This window comes from Brassica napus, chromosome C2, assembly GCF_020379485.1.
Source record: "Brassica napus cultivar Da-Ae chromosome C2, Da-Ae, whole genome shotgun sequence".
In the NCBI taxonomy this organism is placed as follows: Eukaryota; Viridiplantae; Streptophyta; class Magnoliopsida; order Brassicales; family Brassicaceae; genus Brassica; species Brassica napus.
In genome coordinates this window covers 57105897-57127753 of record NC_063445.1, presented here as the reverse complement: position 1 = coordinate 57127753, position 21857 = coordinate 57105897, and the positions used below count along the sequence as shown (strand labels likewise).

General features: G+C 35.7%; 3 protein-coding genes, 2 non-coding genes and 2 pseudogenes across 5 annotated transcripts; 5 read left to right on the top strand and 2 right to left on the bottom strand.

Moving 5' to 3' along the window:
- Positions 1–2788: 2788 nt before the first annotated feature.
- On the top strand, positions 2789–2873 carry TRNAM-CAU. The gene is given in 2 exon segments: positions 2789–2826; positions 2838–2873. It is a non-coding gene; the product is annotated as a tRNA-Met (tRNA).
- Positions 2874–4281: 1408 nt separating this feature from the next.
- On the top strand, positions 4282–5014 carry BNAC02G43690D. The gene has a single exon (XM_013822978.3). It carries the CDS (start codon positions 4394–4396, stop codon positions 4835–4837), a length of 444 nt encoding a protein of 147 aa, XP_013678432.1. The 5' UTR covers positions 4282–4393; the 3' UTR covers positions 4838–5014.
- A 466-nt stretch (positions 5015–5480) lies between these two features.
- On the bottom strand, positions 5481–9746 carry LOC106382898 (LMBR1 domain-containing protein 2 homolog A-like). The gene is made up of 14 exons (XM_013822979.3): positions 9431–9746; positions 9144–9232; positions 8756–8914; positions 8474–8687; positions 8301–8387; positions 8072–8211; positions 7892–7972; positions 7722–7786; positions 7456–7631; positions 7248–7378; positions 7074–7155; positions 6780–6993; positions 6594–6700; positions 5481–6287 (listed from the first exon to the last, which is right to left on the bottom strand). The coding sequence occupies exons 1-14, from the start codon at positions 9596–9598 to the stop codon at positions 5787–5789; spliced, it is 2214 nt and encodes a 737-aa protein (XP_013678433.2). The 5' UTR covers positions 9599–9746; the 3' UTR covers positions 5481–5786.
- A 1962-nt stretch (positions 9747–11708) lies between these two features.
- Positions 11709–13502, top strand: LOC106382899 (polyadenylate-binding protein 2-like). Its single transcript, XM_048747319.1, has 6 exons — positions 11709–11876; positions 11950–12049; positions 12119–12189; positions 12810–13001; positions 13087–13208; positions 13309–13502. The coding sequence occupies exons 1-6, from the start codon at positions 11775–11777 to the stop codon at positions 13355–13357; spliced, it is 636 nt and encodes a 211-aa protein (XP_048603276.1). The 5' UTR covers positions 11709–11774; the 3' UTR covers positions 13358–13502.
- Positions 13493–14666, top strand: LOC106379066 (annotated as a pseudogene).
- Positions 14667–14980: 314 nt separating this feature from the next.
- On the top strand, positions 14981–15065 carry TRNAM-CAU. Its single transcript is given in 2 exon segments — positions 14981–15018; positions 15030–15065. It is a non-coding gene; the product is annotated as a tRNA-Met (tRNA).
- A 122-nt stretch (positions 15066–15187) lies between these two features.
- LOC106380191 lies at positions 15188–16758 on the bottom strand (annotated as a pseudogene).
- Positions 16759–21857: the final 5099 nt, after the last annotated feature.

The following is a 21857-nucleotide window of genomic DNA, read 5'->3' as shown; positions in this document are numbered from 1 at the left end:
GAAGTAAAAATGGCTATCCTCATTTTTAATTTGTAGATTAGAGATAAAAATTGTTAAAATCAGAAGATATTAATACTTGTAAATACATTAGATAAGAACAAGAAATCAAAATATAAACATAAAATATTGCTAAAAGACTAAATTTTATCGATGATATTAATTCTCGTGAATATATTCAATATAAACAAGAAAAGATTGTACGAAAAGACATCAACAACAACAACAACAACAACCATTTTCACTTATACAAAAAAAATTGGACAATATTTAGAAATTTTGAAGGTTCCGGTTCAAACTTACCTGACTATTAGTGCTGCTGTAATATTTAAATTTGTGTAATAGTTATGTCTTCATGTAATTTTTTTGTTAAGTTTCTTTTGTATATTTTTGTTATCTAAATCTAGTTTTAAATATTTGAAATTTTATTTTAAAGTTTTATTTAATTTTATGTATAAACTTAAATTTTGTAAACAAAACTTAAAATATTTATGAGATATAATTTTTATAAGGATTAAAACAATAAACAAGAAAATATTTATGAATCATTAATGTGATGTGTAATTATATGTAACAAAATGCAAATAAAAATATGGTTTTGAGTAGTGAAACCTCAAATACAGTGAAACATCTATAAATTAATAATGTTGGGACTACACCAAAACTATAATTTTTTTATTAATTTATAGAGATATTAATTTATCGATATACTAATTGAACCAAAAACTCAATTTCGGACTATAAAATTATATTATTTTATATTATTTTATAGAGATTTTTAGTATATATTAATTTATAGAGTATTAATTTAAAGAGGTTATAGTTTCACTACTCAAAACTTTAAATTTGAAGTTTTAAAATTATTTTTTGGAGAGCCAAAAACTTCATATTTGAAGTTATAAAGTGTCTTTTGGAGATATTGTCAGTAAACTCAAATTGGGTATATATTAATAAACTCAAATTGGGTATATATTAATAATATAGGATCATTCCCTAAAAACATAAAAACATAAAGTTGTTCACGTCGACTTCCACTATCATTCATCTTTTAGCCCAAAATATACGCACTATAGTCCTTAAAACAAATTAAAAGAATTATGAACGTAACTATAATTGGCTGTCTGTTAATCAATGGATTATTTATTATAACCAAAGGAATAGATGATCATTAGCTAACACTTGGGGTGACATGCTCCACTCTGTCTAAACAACTCTGACATTGTTGTAGTATATAGGGCATCTTTGCCTTTTCTCCCACTGAATTTTAATGGCAAACCAACGGCTGAATCATATAAACGTATTGAACTCGCCTTTTAATTTCTTTTGATCAGGAGATAAACGTATGTAATTCAACGTATAAACAGAAAGGTTTATTGTTTTGATGCTTACTATATAAAACATGATAATGGTATATATATGTATATTTGTATATAATAAAATAATAAATCAATAGATGAAGATATTCTGATTTTTTGTCGAGAACTTTGTGGTAATGCCAACTTGATGCTGCCCAAGTTCCCAACCATGCATGTGCACTTATACCCGTATGATATATGCTGTATCCACATATTTATTTTAATACACACATATATATTCGGATATTAATATTCGATGACAGGAAGAAAATTAATATTATATATGAGAGTGAGATCTAATTTGTGAAAAACGAAAGTTCCCGTCAACAATATCTCCTAGTTTTGTTATTTTGAAACAATTTCTTTAAAATGGTAATCGATTTGTCACAAAATTAGAAAAGATAATTTGGATGGTATATAAAACGACAGTGTTTGTTTATCCGAAGCTTTACAAACACTATATATTGGTGAATTCAAGATCAAGAACGACAACATTTCTATTATATTTTTTTTGCCAAAAACATTGTCCTTGAAGAACATAATGTTGCTTACAGAATTAGCAAACTTTTGGAGGCCATAACGAGAGGTTAGTTGGGGTCAGCGAAGGAACAAACTCGGCTTGTCATTTCACGAAGACCCTCGTTTTACTCTCCAGCCAATTTAGACTATTCCTGCCACGTAAGCAGCAGTAACATCCGCCCTTTCCATGTGCTTTGGAGTTAATTACAAGAAAAAACTGCGACTCCATCCACCGGCTCGGTTCAAATTGCATGTACAAACATGTTTTTCTTCTTATTTGGACAATCCAAATGATTTTAATCAATAGTTTTCAAATCAAAACCTAAAAAGTCTATTTGGAATATATGCAGCTGCTATACAAATATCTGAGAGTTAGAGAGAATAAAGCTTTCTGGGTAGGATTTTAAAATATGGTTTTTGATCAATAGAATTGTTCTGTAAATTAACTATCGATCATGACTTAATATTCACCATTTCTATCACTGAAATATGCACATTTTTATGTCAGTGTCTCACTAATCGTTTAGTAACTAACATGTCGTCATATAAGTATTACTTTGCAGCTCAATAATCGAGGTCCCAATTCCCATTATAAATTGTTTGCAAACTTTATATGTTACTATAGTATAGCCTTTTAACTAACGGTTAGGTTAAGAAATGATACTCTACTAGTAAACTACAAACACCCTTCTGGTTAGCATATTTACGACTTACTTAGTTTGCTATGCAAGTTAGACCCTAACTAATTATATATATTCAATGTTCCTTTTTCCTATGATCGTCTCTATCACTCGCTTTTCTGAACGTGATTGTGTGATTAGTGTAGCAAGCTGAACTGATTGTTTGGTTTCATTGTGTATCTCATCTGTATTGTAGAGCAAAATCATCATTATAGTAGCTTTGACAATCAACAACATGGGGTGGTGGCGCAGTTGGCTAGCGCGTAGGTCTCATAGCTACTGAGTGATCCTGAGGTCGAGAGTTCGAGCCTCTCTCACCCCATAGCTTTTTTACATTCACTATTTTACTTACTTGGGCTTAATGGGCCACTATAGTTTTCCTAAAAACTCACAACTCGGTAATGACTAATGAGCCATGTTTTCTCCTTTGAGTACGTGAGCCGCGACATGTGTAGAAACCACGAGGTCCATTATTAAACATTGTATTAAGACTTTTCTTAAAGAGGTATCATCTAATGATTAATGGAGGTTCATCGAATAAATATTGTTTTCCGGATTAAGTTAGTAACAAGATGTTCTGGTCCAAAAGCAAATCACGTACGAACTTCTAGAAATTTTGCTTTCATCAATATTTCAATTTCCCATAAAATCTACGGTAATTCGATTACACTCTCACGTGTGCATGAAATGTAACTGAAGTTTACAGCGCACATTCTTCAATAAACAAATAAAAAATACACTAAGGTGAGAAAAACAATAATAAGACGTAGTCGAATCCGCACGAGTACGTCTTTGGTTTTACGCGTGACAAACGAGTCCGAGACCTAGTACACCGGACACGGTCACCATCAGATGATACCTAACGAAGCCATGTTAAGTATTTGTTAAAAGTTAAAACCACAACCGTCCATCGCTGTCACCCTTTCATTGCGTTTCTTTTGTTGACTTGACCCTCATCTTCGCCTCTACTTTGCGACTTTTGTGTGAAAAAAAGAGAGAGTATTATTAACGTCACGGGTTGTGACTACTTCTATCACCCATTCTATGAATCCGTGATCCTAATTCTTTAACTAACTTCAATTTTTTTTTATGATAGCCTTTTTAATTTATTTTCACAAAACAATGGCTTTTAAAGATGAAAATGACAAAAAAAGTTTTATTAAAAGATAAAATTATATTTATACTACTAGTTCAAAAAAAAAAAATTATATTTATACTTTAATGTTTAGAGTTAAAATTTTTAAAAACTAAATTTTTTAAAATGACTATTTTAATTATTTTTTCATTAAATACTATTATTTTGTGACAAAAATTTAAAAGTTATTTCTGAAAGAATTGCCCAAAAACCTATGAATTATTCCGGTTATTTTAATTAAAATGGAATAAATTTCAAAGCTTTTTTATCAATGATTTAAAAAAGAAATGAATTCAAAATTTTTTATCAATAATTAAAATGAAATGAAATTAAGTTCCAAATTTAGGTATCTTCTTTTCATACATGTGGATTCTGGATGGATTTTAATCTCTTAATAAATCAGAATTAACTTAAAAATAGATTGAAGAATCGTTTTCTTTCCCATGATGATAGATAATGTTCAGATTTTATGGGATAATAACAATCATGCTCTACAATTTGACTAAAAAGACAATGATCTTCTTCCTTCAAAAATCAAAATTATTAAAAGTAAACAAAATCTATCATTATAATTTATTGACATAAAAATAAATAAAACAATTTATTAATTAATGGCAACAGTACAGTACACACTTAGGTACGCACGTGCGTGTGTATATATAATACATTTGTAACCCTCTGAGGAGGAAGAAAGAAGAGAAAAAATAATGGATTGCATAAAACACAAGCACCAAGGCCACAGAGGAGTATGCGCATCTTGCTTAAGAGAAAGACTCTATTTACTACCCGACACGACGTCGTACTACACCATAAACCTATCTAGTAACTCCTCGACCACCACCGTTTCGTCTCCTTCGGTTAAGGAATACCACCGGCGGTCCGGTTCGATGACGATGTCTTTCACTGTGAGGGAAGCGTTTAGTGGTAAGCTGATCGAGGCTTTGGGTGGAGGGCTGAAGAAGAGCAGATCTATGGCTCATGTTCCCAGGGGTTCTTTTATCGTTAGTGATTCTAGGAGGAAGAAGACGACGGAGAAGTTAAAATCCACGAAGGCTAAGGTGAGTGGATTTTGGAGGAAGCTGTTTCATCTGAAAGGGAAAGGCGGTGGGGCCGACGTCGGAGGGTTGGTTGCTTCACGGCAAAGAGTGTAGTAGATTTAGTTTTTTCTTCTTGTTGTTATGTGTACATATTAACAAAAAATGTTAAATGGAGTAGAAATAATAATACTCTATTTTTTTCTACTTATACAATCATGTCATTTTGACACTTTTTTTTTGTAACACTTTTGACACTTCTTTTTATTATATAAAAGGTGTCATTTTTTAAAATTCTGATGCATTTTATATTTATTTCAAAAATTATTGATTAAGTAGATATAATTAATAAAAATAAAAATATATTTTAATCAATTTTTAGAATGTGTCAAATATTAAAAAGACATTTTTAGTGGAGGAGAATGAAAATTAGAAATTGGTTTTAATTATTACGGTTTCTTACAAAACTCAATTTTGACCAAAGACACACATACGTAAAGCTATGAAGTTTCTTGAGATTTGACCAACCATCCTGTGATTTTTGATCATATCTTGGAAGTATTTATTTTATATATTTGCAAGCCACCTAATGATTTATCTTACGTAACATTCTTTCTTTATTGGTAACCTATCTCATCTTGCATCATAGATTTGATGTCCCTAAATGAATAATACTTGTTAGAGAGATGAAATATGAACAAATTATAATCTTATAACAATCAGCAATTCTATAAATCTGTATGTATAACATATAACAAGATTTCCAGAAAACCGTATTGCATAGTCTACAAATTCAAAGTTGTTTTACATTAAATTCAACAAGTCTGCGTATAAGATAAGATCCAGCAGTACATAGTATGTAATAACTGTTAAAACATATCAAACCTACAACACAAAAATGTTCCTTTTGAGATTTGTAACATTTAAATTAGCTTTAGTTTTTAAATCAGTGTCTTGTAATGTTTCTGTATACTATGGTGAACAAATCTGGTGCTTGCTTTGCTTTCTCTCACTCACCTTTCACCAGTCTATCAGTTTTCATTACCCATGAACATCACCTTCATAGTCAAACTTCATCATCATCATCATCAAGATAGTGTCCATGTTCTTCTGACCGGTTCTTCAGTCTCTGGAATATCTCATCCAGAGACTGCGGCCTTGATGAAGGCATCACTCCTGTGCTTGTACTAGTTATCGTTGTTGTTTCTGGACCTTGCCTTAGTGGAAGAAACTTCTTGGTAGCTACATTCTCTTTAAAACTCTGGATTCCTTGTTTCATGTTCCTCCATGTCGAAGCCAAGCGAGAAGAGGGCACCTCTCCTGGTGGACCACTACTTGGACCTGATGAAGTCTCTGTTTCGAGTAAAGACACTTTCGCTGAAGCCATCTTCTCTGGCTTTGGAGATGGAGAGTGTCTGTTCTGCTGTTCTCTAATGGCTGCGTATTTGTTAGTGATTGCTTCTCTAGCTGATCCGTATTTACGTGACATATCGTCACTAGATGAACTTCCTTTTGTTGTATCTATGTCGTAGCTTGACGACATCTTCATTTCAAGTGAAGAGTTATTCTGCCAAGAAAATAATGTTCAAGAGATTGATTATAAAGACTACCGGCTAGACGGATTATCGATTTATTTTATATATATTTACATTTATATAAGATATTTTAATTTTTGAGTTTAATTATAAAATTATTGTGATGAACTATCAAAATTAGATATACAAAACAAATAAATAGATAATTTTGTGGATTTATACTAACATTATTGTTTAATTTAACAAATTTAGATGATTTAAACTGATTTAAACCAATAAATCGGATTAAAAAAAAATGTTTCGAATAGGACAATTATGAAAAGTTGACACAAACTTACAGAGAAGTTGCTTCCTGGTTCAATGTCGTCATCAACATCGTTGAAGTTCCTTGCTAGTGGAAGAACATGCTCGCCCACCTTTTGTCCTTCTTCAAGCCATGTTCGTTCTTAACAACATAAGAAACGCACGAGTTATCAGTCAACGCTCAATGAAGTAAAAGATCAGTATGGTATCTTTTTTTTTACCTTTCTTCAAAATCATCAACCCTGAAGGATCAAAGCCGTCCATATCATCGGTCTCCGTTTGAAATTTAAATCTTTTCCAGCTGCCAAAGTAACTAAATATGCGGTCAAAGAAGTTGCTTGCAACTAGCAATGTGTAGATAACCATTATGAGAGGATAGATTTCATTGAACCGTTGTCCAAAGATAGGGACAGCGTCATCAATCCTACCCATTTTCTGCAGAACCAAATGAAAAACACCGTCAAGAAACCATTTATAACACGGCTCCTTAAGACTTCTGAGATATAAAGGTATACCTTCTCAAATATAGTCTCGGAATGAAGTTGAATGAGATTAATAAAGTTATAAGATATTGGCGGGGCATATCGAGCAATCATCCTACAGAGATTACATATAAAACATTTATAAACATCTACGTTCTGTTTCTTTTATCGTTCTTTTTTCAAAAGAGAGGATAAACTATCACTTACGAGCAAATCATTAGTAGATTAACAGAACTTGTTTGCCGAGGAGTCAAGGAATAGATCATCAGCATCCCAATTTTGAAGAGTGAATAATATGTACAGATGCACATATACACCAAAGGTACAAATGCAAATGCCTGAAAGCAAAATCATCAGGATTTAGGTAGAAAATAGAAACAGTTTGCTAATATAAGGTAACAAGAGATCAACGTACCTGCACTAGCAGTTCATCGGATTTGACAAACCTAATAAGGATCGAGAAGAGGGATAAGTCCAGTTTACTAAGGAGGAGGGTTGCCTCGGCTAAAAGAATTGCAGCTGACATAATCCCTGTAACTATTGCCAACACCACTTGAATCTGCTTCTTCAGCATACACCTCCATATAAACTCTGCCAATATCAACAATCAGCAACTCTTTACAAGGATGTTTTCATTCGTTTTTTCTTTCTGAAGGTGGGAATCTTTATAAACGAGCTTACCCAATGTATCAAGAAAATTCCCCAATTTTCCAGTCCTACTGGCCCTGAAGCTCGAAATATATTTCCTGAAAGTTGAATCATACGAGAGATGTTTAAGGTAAAGATCAACGACAAAGAGATTTATATAATTATATGAGACTATGAGAGATGAAAAGACAGAAAAATCTGACCATCCAGTTGAATCACGCCGTTCATAGTTCTTCATTGTGTCTTCAAGAACAAGGGCCTCTGTAACATACGTCAGATACTCACTGCAAACAGCCATATTGACACATGACTACGGATTTCAATGTAATGCTGCAGAAACAAAGTCTATATATAAGACAGGGCCATTAGAAAGATAACCATACCTTTTATATCTATAGTATTCATCTTTGGCATTCCGAAGGTGCCGCCTTAATGTTGCCATCGATTTCTCGTCTGTATCATAGTCCATATCGTTTTCACCCAACTGACCACCTTGAGGCTTAAATGATGGGTCTTCCCTGAACTGGTACAGAGAAATCATAATTAAAATTGGATAATTGCCATCGTATGTTCACAATACATGGATGGATATATGAGGGAAGTAGAGGTTACCATCTTAGCTAGCATAGCATCTATAACATTCATGTATGGTCTCATTGGATCGCGCTTGGACATTTGAGTAGAAGTCGCTTGAGCAATCTAACAAGGGAATGAATGGCTATTAAGTAATATAAAGTCTGCTAAATTGAATATCTACCTAGATCTTGAATGCATAATCAACTTACTACAATCGCATTTGAGAGTTCTTGATGGGCATTATCAAGCCTCACAGCAATTTTGGCAATTTTGTGGGAGAGAACTTTTTGGCGGGTGGTCCAGTCTGCATTCCTCCAAAGGGTCTTAGGAATCTCGCTCAAGCCAAAGCCAAGAAGAAATGCACCAGTGACCAGGCCAAAGGTATTTGAGCACGCCATAGCATAACCAAGAATGCTTCCTGTCCTGTTAAAACACACACAAGAACGCCTCATCAAAATGCTTAAGCCAAAGCCAATAAATTCAAATCATACCAGTTCCTATGGAGCATGATGAGAAGGATAAGACCGAGAAGACCAATGAATCCGAGTACAAGATAGAAAACTAAGTTGACGTGAACGCTAGTCTTGAGTCTCTCAGACACGGTAAAGTCTCCAGCATCTTCGAAACCCTGAATAAGGGGTACCACAGCCCTGCTTAGAGGAAACATAGTTCAATATGTGAGGTAGGTAATGCGCACACAGTAGCTACGGAAATATCAATATCTAAACCCGAAACATAAGAACCAGTTTAAAGGCAAATTTCCACTAGTTTACACCTAAAGATAAAATTTATCGTGTCGTGTCATGCTAAAATCTGGATCTAATCAAAGTGAAAAAGTGTCAAGAGCAAAGGCATTGAAGGAGTGTGAGAAGTTCATACCAGGTGAGAAGAAACGTACTCCAGTAAGACCAACTCCACAAGAAGGAAATAGCACCATTCTCAGGATGATTAGGTGGCAGAGACAATGTCTGCATTCAAAAAAAGACCTATGATTCTCTCCTAATCTGATAAGATAACCTAAATCTCTCTACCAACCACCATTGCATCTAAATCTAAAAACCTCAACAGCATAAAGAGACTACTAAGCTAAATCTCAATCGTAACGAACTTTCCAATTCCAAATCGAACAAAGGCGATTGAATAATAACAATCGAGATGTGTAGTACCGTCCAGATGTCGGCGGGGGCGAGGATGATGACGGAGACGGAGCAGAACCAGGTGTAACCGACGGTGATGAGAACGTAGCGAGGAATCTCAGGTCCGGCGAAGTAACGGAGCGTGGAAACTACTAATCCTAGGGTTAGCGGCAACGAGATCAAGTAGAACACCCACATCGAGAGAGAGAGAGAGATCGCTCCACTCGTCTTCTTCCTCTGTGTTCCTTTTCGTTTGAGTTTCCTTTTCTCTTCTCTTCTCTTCTCTTTTTTTCCTCGGTGGTTGGGTTCGATCTCGGTTCGGTTCGTTTGATGATGGAGAAAGCTTCCACGCTCTATTCCTTTTTTATTTATTTATTATTAATATAGAAAACGTAATTGTTCAGCTTAATTAGTTTTAAATTATTTCAACTACCAAATCACAAATTCTTCTGCGTTCTTCAACTGTTTTATGAATACTTTTGCGTTATTGTAAAATATATACATCAATTCTAATCAGTTTGTTAATAATGATAACAAATCTTGGTGTTATTGGTTATCTTTTACTCTTATTTTTTTCTTATCGTTATGAAACAAAGTAACAATTTGTAAATACTACTTTTAATATGTTGTTGTCAATACAAACTTTTCTTAAGGTAACTAACTATAAAACACACAGTAAAAAAAAACTATAAAATTTTCAAACTATAAATAAAAGATTAATGTGAAAACTAAAGCTTTACAAAAACATTACTTTTTTTTGTTTGTCAACCACAAAAACATTTACTTACAAAACGTTTTCATCTTAAACTTTCAAGAAGAAAAAAAAATTCCCACTGTCTACTAGGTTCACTATCCTAGTATCCCCACTGCTTCTCTTTAAAGGATGCAATTATCAAGTGGGCTTCGGGTCAGCTGTTGGGCTTTCCTGGTTATCAACCTATATAACAGCTTCTTCTTCTTCTTCTACTTCAAGGAGCCCAAATGTCATCCTCCTGTTGTTAACTTCCTCCGATGGCCTCGAAACAATTATTAAACTCTCAGAGTTAGTGTTTGATATATGGGTTTCTTTCATTAAGGTTTTAACACGCAACATGTGCCACATTTTAATTATATACATCAAAGTTTAGAAAAAAAAACCTTAATTTTTAAGAGTAATTTTGATATTGTGAGTGATCAATTTAGAAATTAAACTAAATGAATACAATCAGTGAAGACAAAAACAATCATACAATCTCTTACGTCCAATTGATAAATCAACTGAATGGCCATATGGATCGAATAGTTTTCACATCATGCATCTTAAAGTTTTCATAATTAATCAAAACAATATACCAAAATTTCTCTTAAAAAATTTTTGAAATCTTTTTAATTTTTTTTATGTTTATTCAAAAAAAAAAGAGATGATAATAGAAATTTCATAATCAATCATATAACATCAAAATTCCCCCTTTAAGGTTTGAAAACAAAAAAAAAACATTTATTTTGAGAAAACAATTATTAAGAATAATTTTGATATTGTGAGTGATCAATTTAGAAATTAAACTAAATGAATACAATCCGTGAAGACAAAAACAATCATACAATCTCTTACGTCCAATTGATAAATCAACTGAATGGCCATATGGATCGAATAGTTTTCACATCATGTATCTTATAGTTTTCATAATTAATCAAAACAATATACCAAAATTTCTCTTAAAAAAAGTTTGAAATCTTATTAATTTTTTTTAAAATGTTTATTCAAAAAAAAAAAGAGATGATAATAGAAATGGAATATACCTGCCTTCAAGTGATTAAGATGGGATTTAGACTCTGATCTGAAGAGAGCGCCGCAACAAGGTAATGAGCCGAGGCGTGAGAGGGAAGCTTCACATCGTATATATGAGCGGCGACACTATTCAATACTTCCTTCAATGTCTTTACTTCTTGCGATATGAGCGACATCTGAAAAGTACGCCATCGTTTCTTGAGAAAGAGAGAGAGAGAGAGACAGAACAAGATGAAGAAGGAAGAGTGGGTGGTAAGAGAAGAAACTGGTATTGTTTGTTTATATAGACAGATGGTGTGGGGTTAAAAGAGAAAATATTTATCATCCAACGGTAAAAAAATTGAAGAAATGTTACCGTTAGTTCTTTTGGTCCCGAGGAAAGAGAGACCTTTCAACGTTTCACCTCGACAAAGGGGTTTATTTATTGTTGACTTGAGATTTGACAAGATGGATTATGCAATTTCAAAAATAGCAAATAATAATAATTAACGAAAAGGTCAGAAATTGAGAAGGCCCATTAAGGAATGATAAATGGGCCGGATACAATGATTGATTACGTGTCACACTATCCAAATCGCGACGGACAGAGAGAGAGAGAGAGAGGCGATGGAGGAAGAGGAGCACGAGGTATACGGCGGAGAAATCCCCGACGTCGGAGAGATGGATGGAGATATGGACATGACTGGCGCTGATGACGATGCCGCTAAGGTCTCTCTCACTCTCTCTCTCGCTCTCTTACTGATCGATTGATTTGATTGATTTGATTTGGTATTATAATTAGGAGTTGGATGAGATGAAGAGACGATTGAAAGAGATCGAGGACGAAGCTGCTGCACTTCGCGAGATGCAGGCCAAGGTTGAGAAGGATATGGGACCTCAAGGTTTGTTTCTGATTCTGATTTGTTAGCTGCAGATCAAGTTCAACTGTTAATTCAATTTTTGTTTTGCAGATCCTGCTACTATAGCATCAGATCAAGCAGGCAAGGAGGAGGTGGATGCTCGATCTGTTTTCGTTGGCAATGTAAGCATATGCTTATGCTTCTTTGGTTCATTTGATAGTGTGCATGATGACTAGCTCAGTTGATAAAGAAGCGCTTTATTAGTTTAATTGTGAGTCTATAATCTGATTATGTTCTCTACATGGCATGCTATCAAATCTAGTGGTTGAATATTAGTGTAATTGTATATCTTTTGCTTGCTATGGCACGCAGTGGGTATCTGTTCAGTGACCTTAGAATGGTAGAAATTGGTGATGACTGATGAGAGTGCTGAATATATCTTAAAATGGAGTTTCTTGAGGGAGTTTTGTTGTTAAAGTGACTTGAGGGATTTAATTAAGGAGATGCATTCTTCATATAACTTAAGAACATGTTTTCGTTTTATTTTCTGCTGAGTTTTGCTTTTCTTATGAGTTATGACTCTTCTCACTACAATCGCAGGATTATTCTCATATCAGAAGTTCTAGTGGGGTCTCTACATTTTATTTTTTCTAAGTTAAAAAAATCTGCTCTGTGCTCTTGTGAAAAATGATTGAAAAAAAAAAAACAAAAAAAAAAAACCAAAGAAATGAATACGTTTTAGAGCAAAAAAGAAAAAAGAAAAAAAAAAGGAAAAAGAGGCACATATCTGCTATCTGTGCAGGTTGATTACGCATGTACACCTGAAGAAGTGCAGCAACACTTCCAATCATGCGGCACAGTCCATCGGGTGACGATTCTGACAGACAAGTTTGGGCAGCCAAAGGGTTTCGCTTATGTCGAGTTTGTGGAAGCTGAAGCTATACAAGACGCTCTACAACTGAATGAATCAGAGTTGCATGGTCGTCAGTTAAAGGTACTACACAAAAGCTTCTTTCTTACTATATAACCACTAGACCAAAAACACTTTTCTCAACTGGGTTTGAAAAAATGTTTTGTAGGTGTTGCCTAAGAGAACAAACGTTCCTGGATTGAAACAGCACCGTGGTAGAAGGTTTAACCCGTACATGGGCTTCCGCAGACCTTTCATGTCTCCGTATATGTATTCTCCTTATGGCTATGGGTAAGAGTTCGTTTAACACCAATACACACTTTATATTTTGTCGCAGTTTTCTTCTCTTTCTTAACTTTTTGTGGTTGTTTTTTTCTTAATATTTATGCAGGAAAGTTCCTAGGTTCAGAAGGCCAATGCGTTACATGCCATACCAATAAAAAAAAACCTTCACGGTTTAAACATGTCTTATTCCATTGTTTGAGCTTTCAATGACTTCTCTGCTCTCTTTGTTTTAACAACTTTGCATGTAAACTTTTTCGAATCTTGTCTGGTTTTACAAGTTTCATATTGTTATGTGTTGCATTATGTGTTACAAGACGATAATGTCCTTGTCGTTTCCTTGTCGATACGCTTTCTTACCTGTCTCGTATCCTGTCCGCATCAGCAGAAGCAACAACCCCTGCTTCGCTGTACGGAGTACTTCTCACCGGGATACGAAACAGTTCCCTCAACCTATCCTAATCCGCCACGTCACCACTCCTCGGTCCAATTTGGAGACCGTGCGGTATTGTAGAGCTCATGCTTCATCTACCGGATCATACGAGGACAGCTCCTCTTCTACCGACCAAGAAGGCGCCAATTCCGATGGTTTCGATGTCAGCAGCTTTGTTTCTGTCGCGGAGGTGCTTTGTATTGTATCCTCCGCCGTGATCTCGGTGGTTCTCGCGGTGAACTACTTGGTGGTCGGGGAAATCGGGAGAAAGGTTCTGTCTTTGGGTTTTGTCGGGCTGTTTGGTTCGGTCGCGTCTGGTTCGTGGCTTAGACGGCGGCAATGGATGAGGATTTGCAGAGGAACGAGTGACGGCGAAGGGACGAACCTTATTCGACGGTTGGAGAAGCTTGAAGATGATTTGAAAACGTCGACCACCGTTGGTAGAGTTCTTTCTAGGCATCTGGAGAAACTGGGGATCCGGTTTCGAGTTACCCGGAAAGCTCTCAAGGAGCCCCCATTTCTGAGGTAAAAGCTTGTCTGAATATGGACCTTGTCTGAATGGTCAATGTAGCTTGTCTTTACGTCAAGTTTAGTTCTTCTTTCGGGTGTTTGTAATGTATCTGAAGAGTTTTTGGTTTGTTGTTTTTTGTGCAAAGACTGCAGCTTTGGCTCAAAAGAACTCTGAGGCTACAAGAGTATTAGCTGCACAACAAGAGATTCTGGAGAAGGAGCTTGGCGAGATTCAAAAGGTTCTGCTCGCTATGCAGGTACACATCTATTATTATTCAAAAGAATTGTCTTTTAAGATTCTGTCATGACTGAACTGAAGAGGACCATACTAGTTTCCTTTGAGCTTATGAGAAAGCTGTGGTTACTTGCTTTATAGGATCAACAGCGCAAGCAGCTGGAGCTTATCCTAACAAGTGCAAAGAACGGTAAGATGTTTGAGAGTAGCAAGCAAGCAAGTGACTGATGAACTGAAAGACAACAAAGCAGGGGAACCCTCAACATCCAAACAAATGTTCTTTCACTAAACTGGGGAATGAAAAATGTGAAAGGTTTTTGTGTTGACAAGTTGTTCCCGGAGCTCGTAAAGCCAAGAGCGGGAGAACTCTATATATATATAAATCACTGTGGTTGGTTTCATTGATGTATTGTCATCAGTGTTGGTGGGTTTTTGTAGTCCACTTGTATCTGATTCTTATTTTCCTTCTAATAATAGAGTTTTTTTGTAAGATGATCACAAAAGTTTCAGACAACACATCTTCATTCACAAGTCTCAGGCATTTTGGATAGCCTTGTCGAGAAAGAATTAATTTATAAAACCAAGTAGCCAAAGAATCTCAAAGGGGCGGTGGCGCAGTTGGCTAGCGCGTAGGTCTCATAGCTATTGAGTGATCCTGAGGTCGAGAGTTCGAGCCTCTCTCGCCCCAATATTTTTGCTTTCATAGCTGCATACGTTTGAACCAAAACAGAACGACATTCTTTATTTAATTTTCAGCTGTATGGAGTTGTAATACTTGGTTCTCAGTCAGATTGGTAATAGATTCTGGGATCAAAAACATTAAACCATATAATTCATATGCAAAACTACTTGATGAGGAGAGTTTATAAACCAAAAGAGCAACAACAGCAACAGAGAGACAATAACATCCCAAGGAAACAAGAAGAGATGAACCATCAAATTCAAATGCCAAGGTTTTCAAGCAGATTTGGCAGCTTCAGCTGCCTCTTCTGCAGCTTCCTCCTCTTGAAGCTTCTTGAGAGAAGGAGGTGGTCTCACTACAATGCTCTTCTTCCATTGCCTGTCAAGTTTCCTAGACAACCTTTTCCCTATCCCTTCTTCGATCTCCCTCTCTCTTCTCACCGTCAATATCCTCGCAACCTATTATTAACCAACACAACCAAAATAACACACATCTCTTAAAGTACCACAAAAGAGAGAAAAGTATAGCCAAAATAACATATCTTTAGCTTGGTGAATTAATTGCCACTTAAATAACTACACAAGATATTGCAACAAGCTCAAGACTCATGTCTAATCCAAGGCCGGTCCTCTGTCATAGCTAAGTGAAACATTGGTCTCTAGTCTCCAAATTTTTTGAAGAAACTTTTTTTTTTTTTTTGCTAATTTTTTTTTAAAGAAAATTACGTACAAACAATAGAAAGGTCTCCAAATTTATATAAATAAAAAATTTACTTTTTTTCACTAGATAACTTTAGTCTGGTGAATTGGTGGCCACTTAAATAACTACACAAGATATTGCAACAAGCTAAAGACTCATGTCTAATCCAAAATTATTGAAGAATTTTTTTATTTTAATTTTGCTAAAAAAATTTTGAAGAAAATTACATACAAACAATAGAAAGGCTTCCAAATTTATATAAATAAAAAAATATTAAAATTTTCACTAGATAGCTTACAGCCCCAAAAATTTCAGGGCCGGATTGATAATAAGCACATAGGAGAAACTCTGGACTCTAACCAAAATGGGATGTATCAAGAATTACAAAAACTATTGTTCTAGTAAATTAGCAATGACTCATCATGCACTATAACTACCATTTCTACATATCTGTACAACACAACACACATTGTCTGAAAAAGTTTAGCATACATATCTTCGAAGAAGCTCTTACTTGTTTCTTCATGCGGCGAAACTCGCTAGACTTGAACTCGTTCCTCGCCTCTCTTTTCGACATCATCACCACCATTTTTTTTACCAGACGACGATGAAACCGTCGCCGGCACGCGAGCGGAGACCTCGTGCTGGATTCTGACGCCATGGAACGAAGACGAGGTTGAAGTCGCCGAGATAGCTCCTCTGAGGAAAGTCGCCGCTGTCCCTGGTGAGGTGATAGAGAGGCTGAGCATTGTCGGAAGAAGAAGAAGAAGAAGATGACTTCACTCGCGAATTCTGAGAGGATAACGAAGCAAACTCTTGTCTTATTTCTCTCAGTTTGCCCCCTGTATTTACTTTTAATTACGAAATGGTCCTAATAGTATCTTTTTTTTTTTTTTTTGTCATCTGTAGATTATATTAAACACATAAACAACAGTTCTTACAAACCAGGGCCGGCAAGGAATACATTCCTTCCAGAGCCATAAGCCGGCGGGACTAAACAAAACCCCCCAGAGCCAAGAAAGAAGCTGAAATCGATTACATAAACTTAAAAGAAAGAATGAGAAAGAGTCTTAAAAACTTCTAGTGTTCATACATAATCGTCAAGAAGAGAAGCTAGCTGGAGCCGGATGCTAGAATAAATGAAAAGCGTTGGATGTCAAATTTATTTGGGATGAGAGCAAGGCTTGAAGACCAACACCTGAGGACCCGCCAGCAACCGTCACTTAAGAGCAAGCTTCATCCTAAAGAAGCCACAAGAAAACGGATCTCCACCCAAGCAGTCAACGAAGAAACTAGGTTGACAATCGTCAGCTCAATGACCCCACGCGAAAGAGTATAAGCTCCAAAGTTCCTTGCCATAAAATCCGGATAAACCCGTCGGTTAAATATCAAAGAACATCACATCCACACAGCACCGAAGCTTCGCAATGACCACACTAAACAATCAAACTCAAGGGTCAAAAGAGGCCACCGTATCGAGGAGAAGCCCCAATATGAACACACTCCATAGCTAAAAGCCCTCATCAAGGACTCTTCAAACATAGCCACAGACCACTCTTTCACCAGAAATTCAAAGAACTCTGAACTCAATTCAAGACCAGACCTTCAATACCAACTGCCAAAGGAAATAGAAAACAAGATCGAGCATCCATAACCACCATTGACCTGCCTAAGACACGTCTCTCCAAATCCGATGGAAGAAGTAACAACCCACATCAGAGCCGGCTTAGTCCTGCACCGCGCACCAGAAAACAGATTCGGAGCTAGAGAGACAACCCAAACAAGTCGATACAATGATGAACAGAACCAAACCTATACTTCATAAACCCAAGCAGACTCATATTGGGATCCAAAAAAAAAAACACCACAAACCGCATCTGTCGTTCCACTGTCTCGCCGTTCCTCCAACACCACCATATGAAGCCACCTTCAACCTCTACAGTTTCCGGTGAGACTCAGCCAGGCTCAGAGTCACGAGCATCTCGACAGAGTTAAAAACCGATGGGGAGAAGGGCAAAAGGAAAAGGAGAGGAAGGGTTAAAGGATTAAACCTCCGGCACCGGCGGGTGCCGGACCGGAGAAGGCGGATCTTCTTGTTCGGGAGAAAGCTTAGAGAGAGAGGTTTCTCAGTCCTAATAGTATCTAAATTACAAAATAAATTCACTAAAAAATGTTACTGTTCTTCCCATTTGCCCAATATATATGTATACTTTAAATATATACCCAGTTTCTAGTTTGTACTGGTTTCAGTGACTGTTAATTTTACTTAAGGGAAAATTGTTTTTTAAAGTAAAAAAATAATAACTATGTCTTTTTAGACTAATATCTATTTTGTGTCATTTTTGTCTATAATACCTTTTAATATTTTTGAAAATAAATTTAATAAATAGTTTTACAAACAAAAAAAAAATGGAAAATAGTAACTATTGATAAAATACCTATATGAACTTAGTGGTATTTTTTCAGTTCTAAAAATGTTTAAATCACAATCTTCAGATTATGTTTTAAATAAAGTAGAAATGACATTTTACGAAGTAGAAAACGAAATCCACTTTTTTCATTGAATCTACAATGTTTAGAATACGTGATCTACGTAAATAAGAGTATTCTAAAAATATTTAGAATACACATTCCACGCTTAACCTACCGATCTAAAATCTTTAGAAATCAAAATCTACACATTAATATAAATCTAAAACACATAGAAAACTGAATTCTATAGATTTACTGTAAATCTAAAACATGTAGAAATCAAAATCTACACATTACTATAATTCTAAAAACCTGTAGAAACCGATTTCTATAGATTAGCTGTATTCTATGGATAAGAAATCAGATCCTAAAAATATGGAAACAAAATATTTGGGAATATTCACTTTCATATTTAAAAAAAATCAATTTAAAAAAAAAACAAAAAAAAAAACAAAAAACCGTGGTAACCTTCTTCTCACGATGTCTTCTATATTCTACTGATTGTTCACAAAATTTTCACAAAAATTTCACATTATTTTTACCAAATCAATGTGAAATTGAGTGAGTAAGGGTTTATGAACTTGAGACTTTGATTTTCTTCCCCTTTGTTCGTGAATGAGATGAGAAATTATGGGTTTCATCCTAAAGAAATCGAGTTTAAAGAGTTGAAATCGTGTTTGGTCGGATCAAATCAAGTGGAAATCAAACCGGATATAACCGAAGAAAACCAGAAAATCGATTTGGAATACTTACCTGGGCACGGGATCGATCGGTCTATAATTCGAGATCGGTTGATCTGTATGAAATCGACCTTTGTCGATCGAGTGAAATAGACCAGGTCGATCAGTATATGCTCCTCGTTTTTTTTGTTCTGCATAATAATCAGGATCGATCGATCCGTTCGACATTATAATTTTGGATCGATCGATCCCGCTTGATCAAACCCATTATTTATTATATTTAAAAATTAAAATTTTAAGGGGATTATTGTCATTTTAAAAAATAATTAACCTAATGTGACATAAAGTATATGAGATTAGTCTAAATAGATATATTTCTCAAAACCAATTTTCCCCGATACTTAATAAGTCAAATGATGAATCATAGCCCGATCACACAATTATGTATATTATTATCTATCTTGAACCACACGTTCTACATAATCAAACAAAAAACCGGAAAAATTGTATCTATACAAAGTACACACAGGCACTGTCCGTTTATGTGTCGCGCAATCTGCGACTTGCGAGTAAGATTACGTTCGTTTCCGTGTCGCGCGACTTGCGATCTGCGACTAAAACTATGTTCGTTTATATGTCGCGCGACCTGCGATCTGCGACTTGCGACCAGTCGCGCGATCAAAATTTTCTTAATTTTTAGTCGCTGTTTTTTTGGACGACTTGAATGGAAATCCACGACTTGTCGTACGATCAGTCGCGCGACATCAAAACGAACAACAGTTAACCTGCGACTTGCGAAATGCGACCAATCACATGTCGCATGTTACGCGACAGCAAAACGAACAACAACCTGATCGCAGGTCGCATGTCGCAGGTCGCATGTCGCAGGTCGCAAGTCGCACGATACGTAACTAACATGGCCATATATGTTTCTGTTGGATATTGCTATTACAAAAAGTTATAATTTGATTGGTGGGATGTGCATATTTAATAAACCGGTAGTGTCACCTGTATTTAATAACCTGTTGGTCAACCATCGAATAAAAAACTTTCAAATTTTTGTATTATAATTTTGGTGATGAGTTGTGTACATTTAATAAACTGTAATGATAGGTGTATCTAACTGTCATATGATCATCTTCTTCTTTTTTTAACAACAACTGTCATATGATCATCCCTGGTTCAAAGTCAAAATCTTCATATATACATATATAGCACTCTCTTCATTTTTCTTCACCAGTAGTCTCTAAAATCAACACTTCTATCTTAAAACTTCTAAACCAACTATATATATATATATATATATATATATAGCAAATGGCTTCAAAACTCTCAGCCACTCTAATCATTTTTATGACATTTAACATCCTCTTCTTCACCTTGGCCATGGCGAGCTGCCCAGAAGACACTAGCAAGCTCTTCGGGTGCGTTCCTGCTTTCAAAGGCGAGTTAGTCTACCTGATATTACGCGAACCTTGCTGCTCTCTCGTCAAGAGTTGTCTCTGCAATCAAACCGTCATAACTGATTTGATTTTAAAGGTTGGTTCTTTCGACAGACTTCAAGGTGCTTGTCTCCGCTACGCCTCTTTATTACCCAAGTGCAATTGATATATTTATACGTGTTTCGATTGGTTTATAAGTTTAATATATACATTCTGATGTTTTTCTTTCTTTAATTATGTCTCTTTGAATTTTCTCCTAATCTTCAGTTGTTAATCAAATAAATGTTCTTCTCTTCTTTTTTTTTTTTATAAATGTTCTTTTTATTTATTAAATGTGGTAAAAATAATCATTTTTATTTATAAAAAAAATGTGTCAAAATACACAACGAGTGCTGCTCCCAGACACGTTTCCCGAGGCACATTTTTGAAAGTTGACTTCTCACCAAGAACCACCGCAACTGGTACTTTCTCCGCCGGTCTGATTTCTGAACACCACAGCACCTACTTTCCGGCGAAGACTTTTTAGTACTTTCTGGCTTCCAGGACCCAGAGCTTCTTCCTGACGGTCTCACATCAACAGTCCAATGGCCCAATTGATGCAAATCTGGAAAGGAGAATGCTTAGCTAAATGCCAAGACTTTAAGTTTGCCTCCCTCGCAGGGAACAAGTCTTAATATGCTTGTGCATTTACTCGACCTTCTACAGTCTACTGCAGTTATTTTACCTTGCTACTAAGGTTACCTCTCATTAAGATTTCTACTGTCTATTGCGATTCTGTATTTACTCCAAGCTTCGTATTTACTCTGTATTCATGACTCAACGTATCTCACGGTTGGAAAAAGAGAAATGGGTGGTTGACCCACCAAAGAAATCTCGAAGACCACCAATAAAGATCCCTGAAAGAAATAACAGAGCTCTGATAGAAGAAAACCGGTTTACTCTGATAGGTCGTGTAACAAACCCGAGCATCCAGAAGACACGAGCCCTGGTTGATTTTTTCCTCCAACACTGGAGGGTGAAAGGAAACTTTACCGGGCGAGCGCTAGGATCAAACATGTTCCAATTCAAGTTCGAGTCGGAACAAGATCTACATTCAGTCCTCTCCAAAGCGCCTTTCCATTTCAAAAGATGGATGATGATTCTTTAACGTTGGGAGCCTATAGTCTCTGACTTTTTCCAAGCTCTGATCCTCTTCTGGATTACAATCCATGGTTTACCTCTTCACTACTGGACATAAGAAGTACTAGAATCTATTGGAACTGGGCTGGGTCCGGTTGATGGATTCGATGTGGACCAGGGAAGAGTTCGAGTGCTGATAAATGGCTTAAAACCACTTGAAATGATTCTAGACGTCAACACACCATCAGGCGAACTAAAACAAGTGGAACGTGAATATGAGAATCTACAAAAGTACTGCTTTGTATGCCACTCGCTCTCACATGAGAAGGAAGACTGTCCTTCCCGCCACCCAGCTCTCAGAGACTCTAACACCTCCTTTGGAATCT

Coding starts and splice junctions, on each gene's coding strand:
- BNAC02G43690D (XM_013822978.3), top strand. CDS start 4,394: ATGGATTGCATAAAACACAAGCACCAAGGCCACAGAGGAGTATGCGCA.
- LOC106382898 (XM_013822979.3), bottom strand. CDS start 9,598: ATGTGGGTGTTCTACTTGATCTCGTTGCCGCTAACCCTAGGATTAGTA. Junction 8,388..8,473: donor AACTCTCAAATGCGATTGTA/GTAAGTTGATTA, acceptor TTCCCTTGTTAG/ATTGCTCAAGCGACTTCTAC. Junction 7,973..8,071: donor GAATACTATAGATATAAAAG/GTATGGTTATCT, acceptor GGCTGTTTGCAG/TGAGTATCTGACGTATGTTA.
- LOC106382899 (XM_048747319.1), top strand. CDS start 11,775: ATGGAGGAAGAGGAGCACGAGGTATACGGCGGAGAAATCCCCGACGTC. Junction 12,050..12,118: donor GAAGGATATGGGACCTCAAG/GTTTGTTTCTGA, acceptor TTTGTTTTGCAG/ATCCTGCTACTATAGCATCA. Junction 13,002..13,086: donor TGCATGGTCGTCAGTTAAAG/GTACTACACAAA, acceptor AATGTTTTGTAG/GTGTTGCCTAAGAGAACAAA.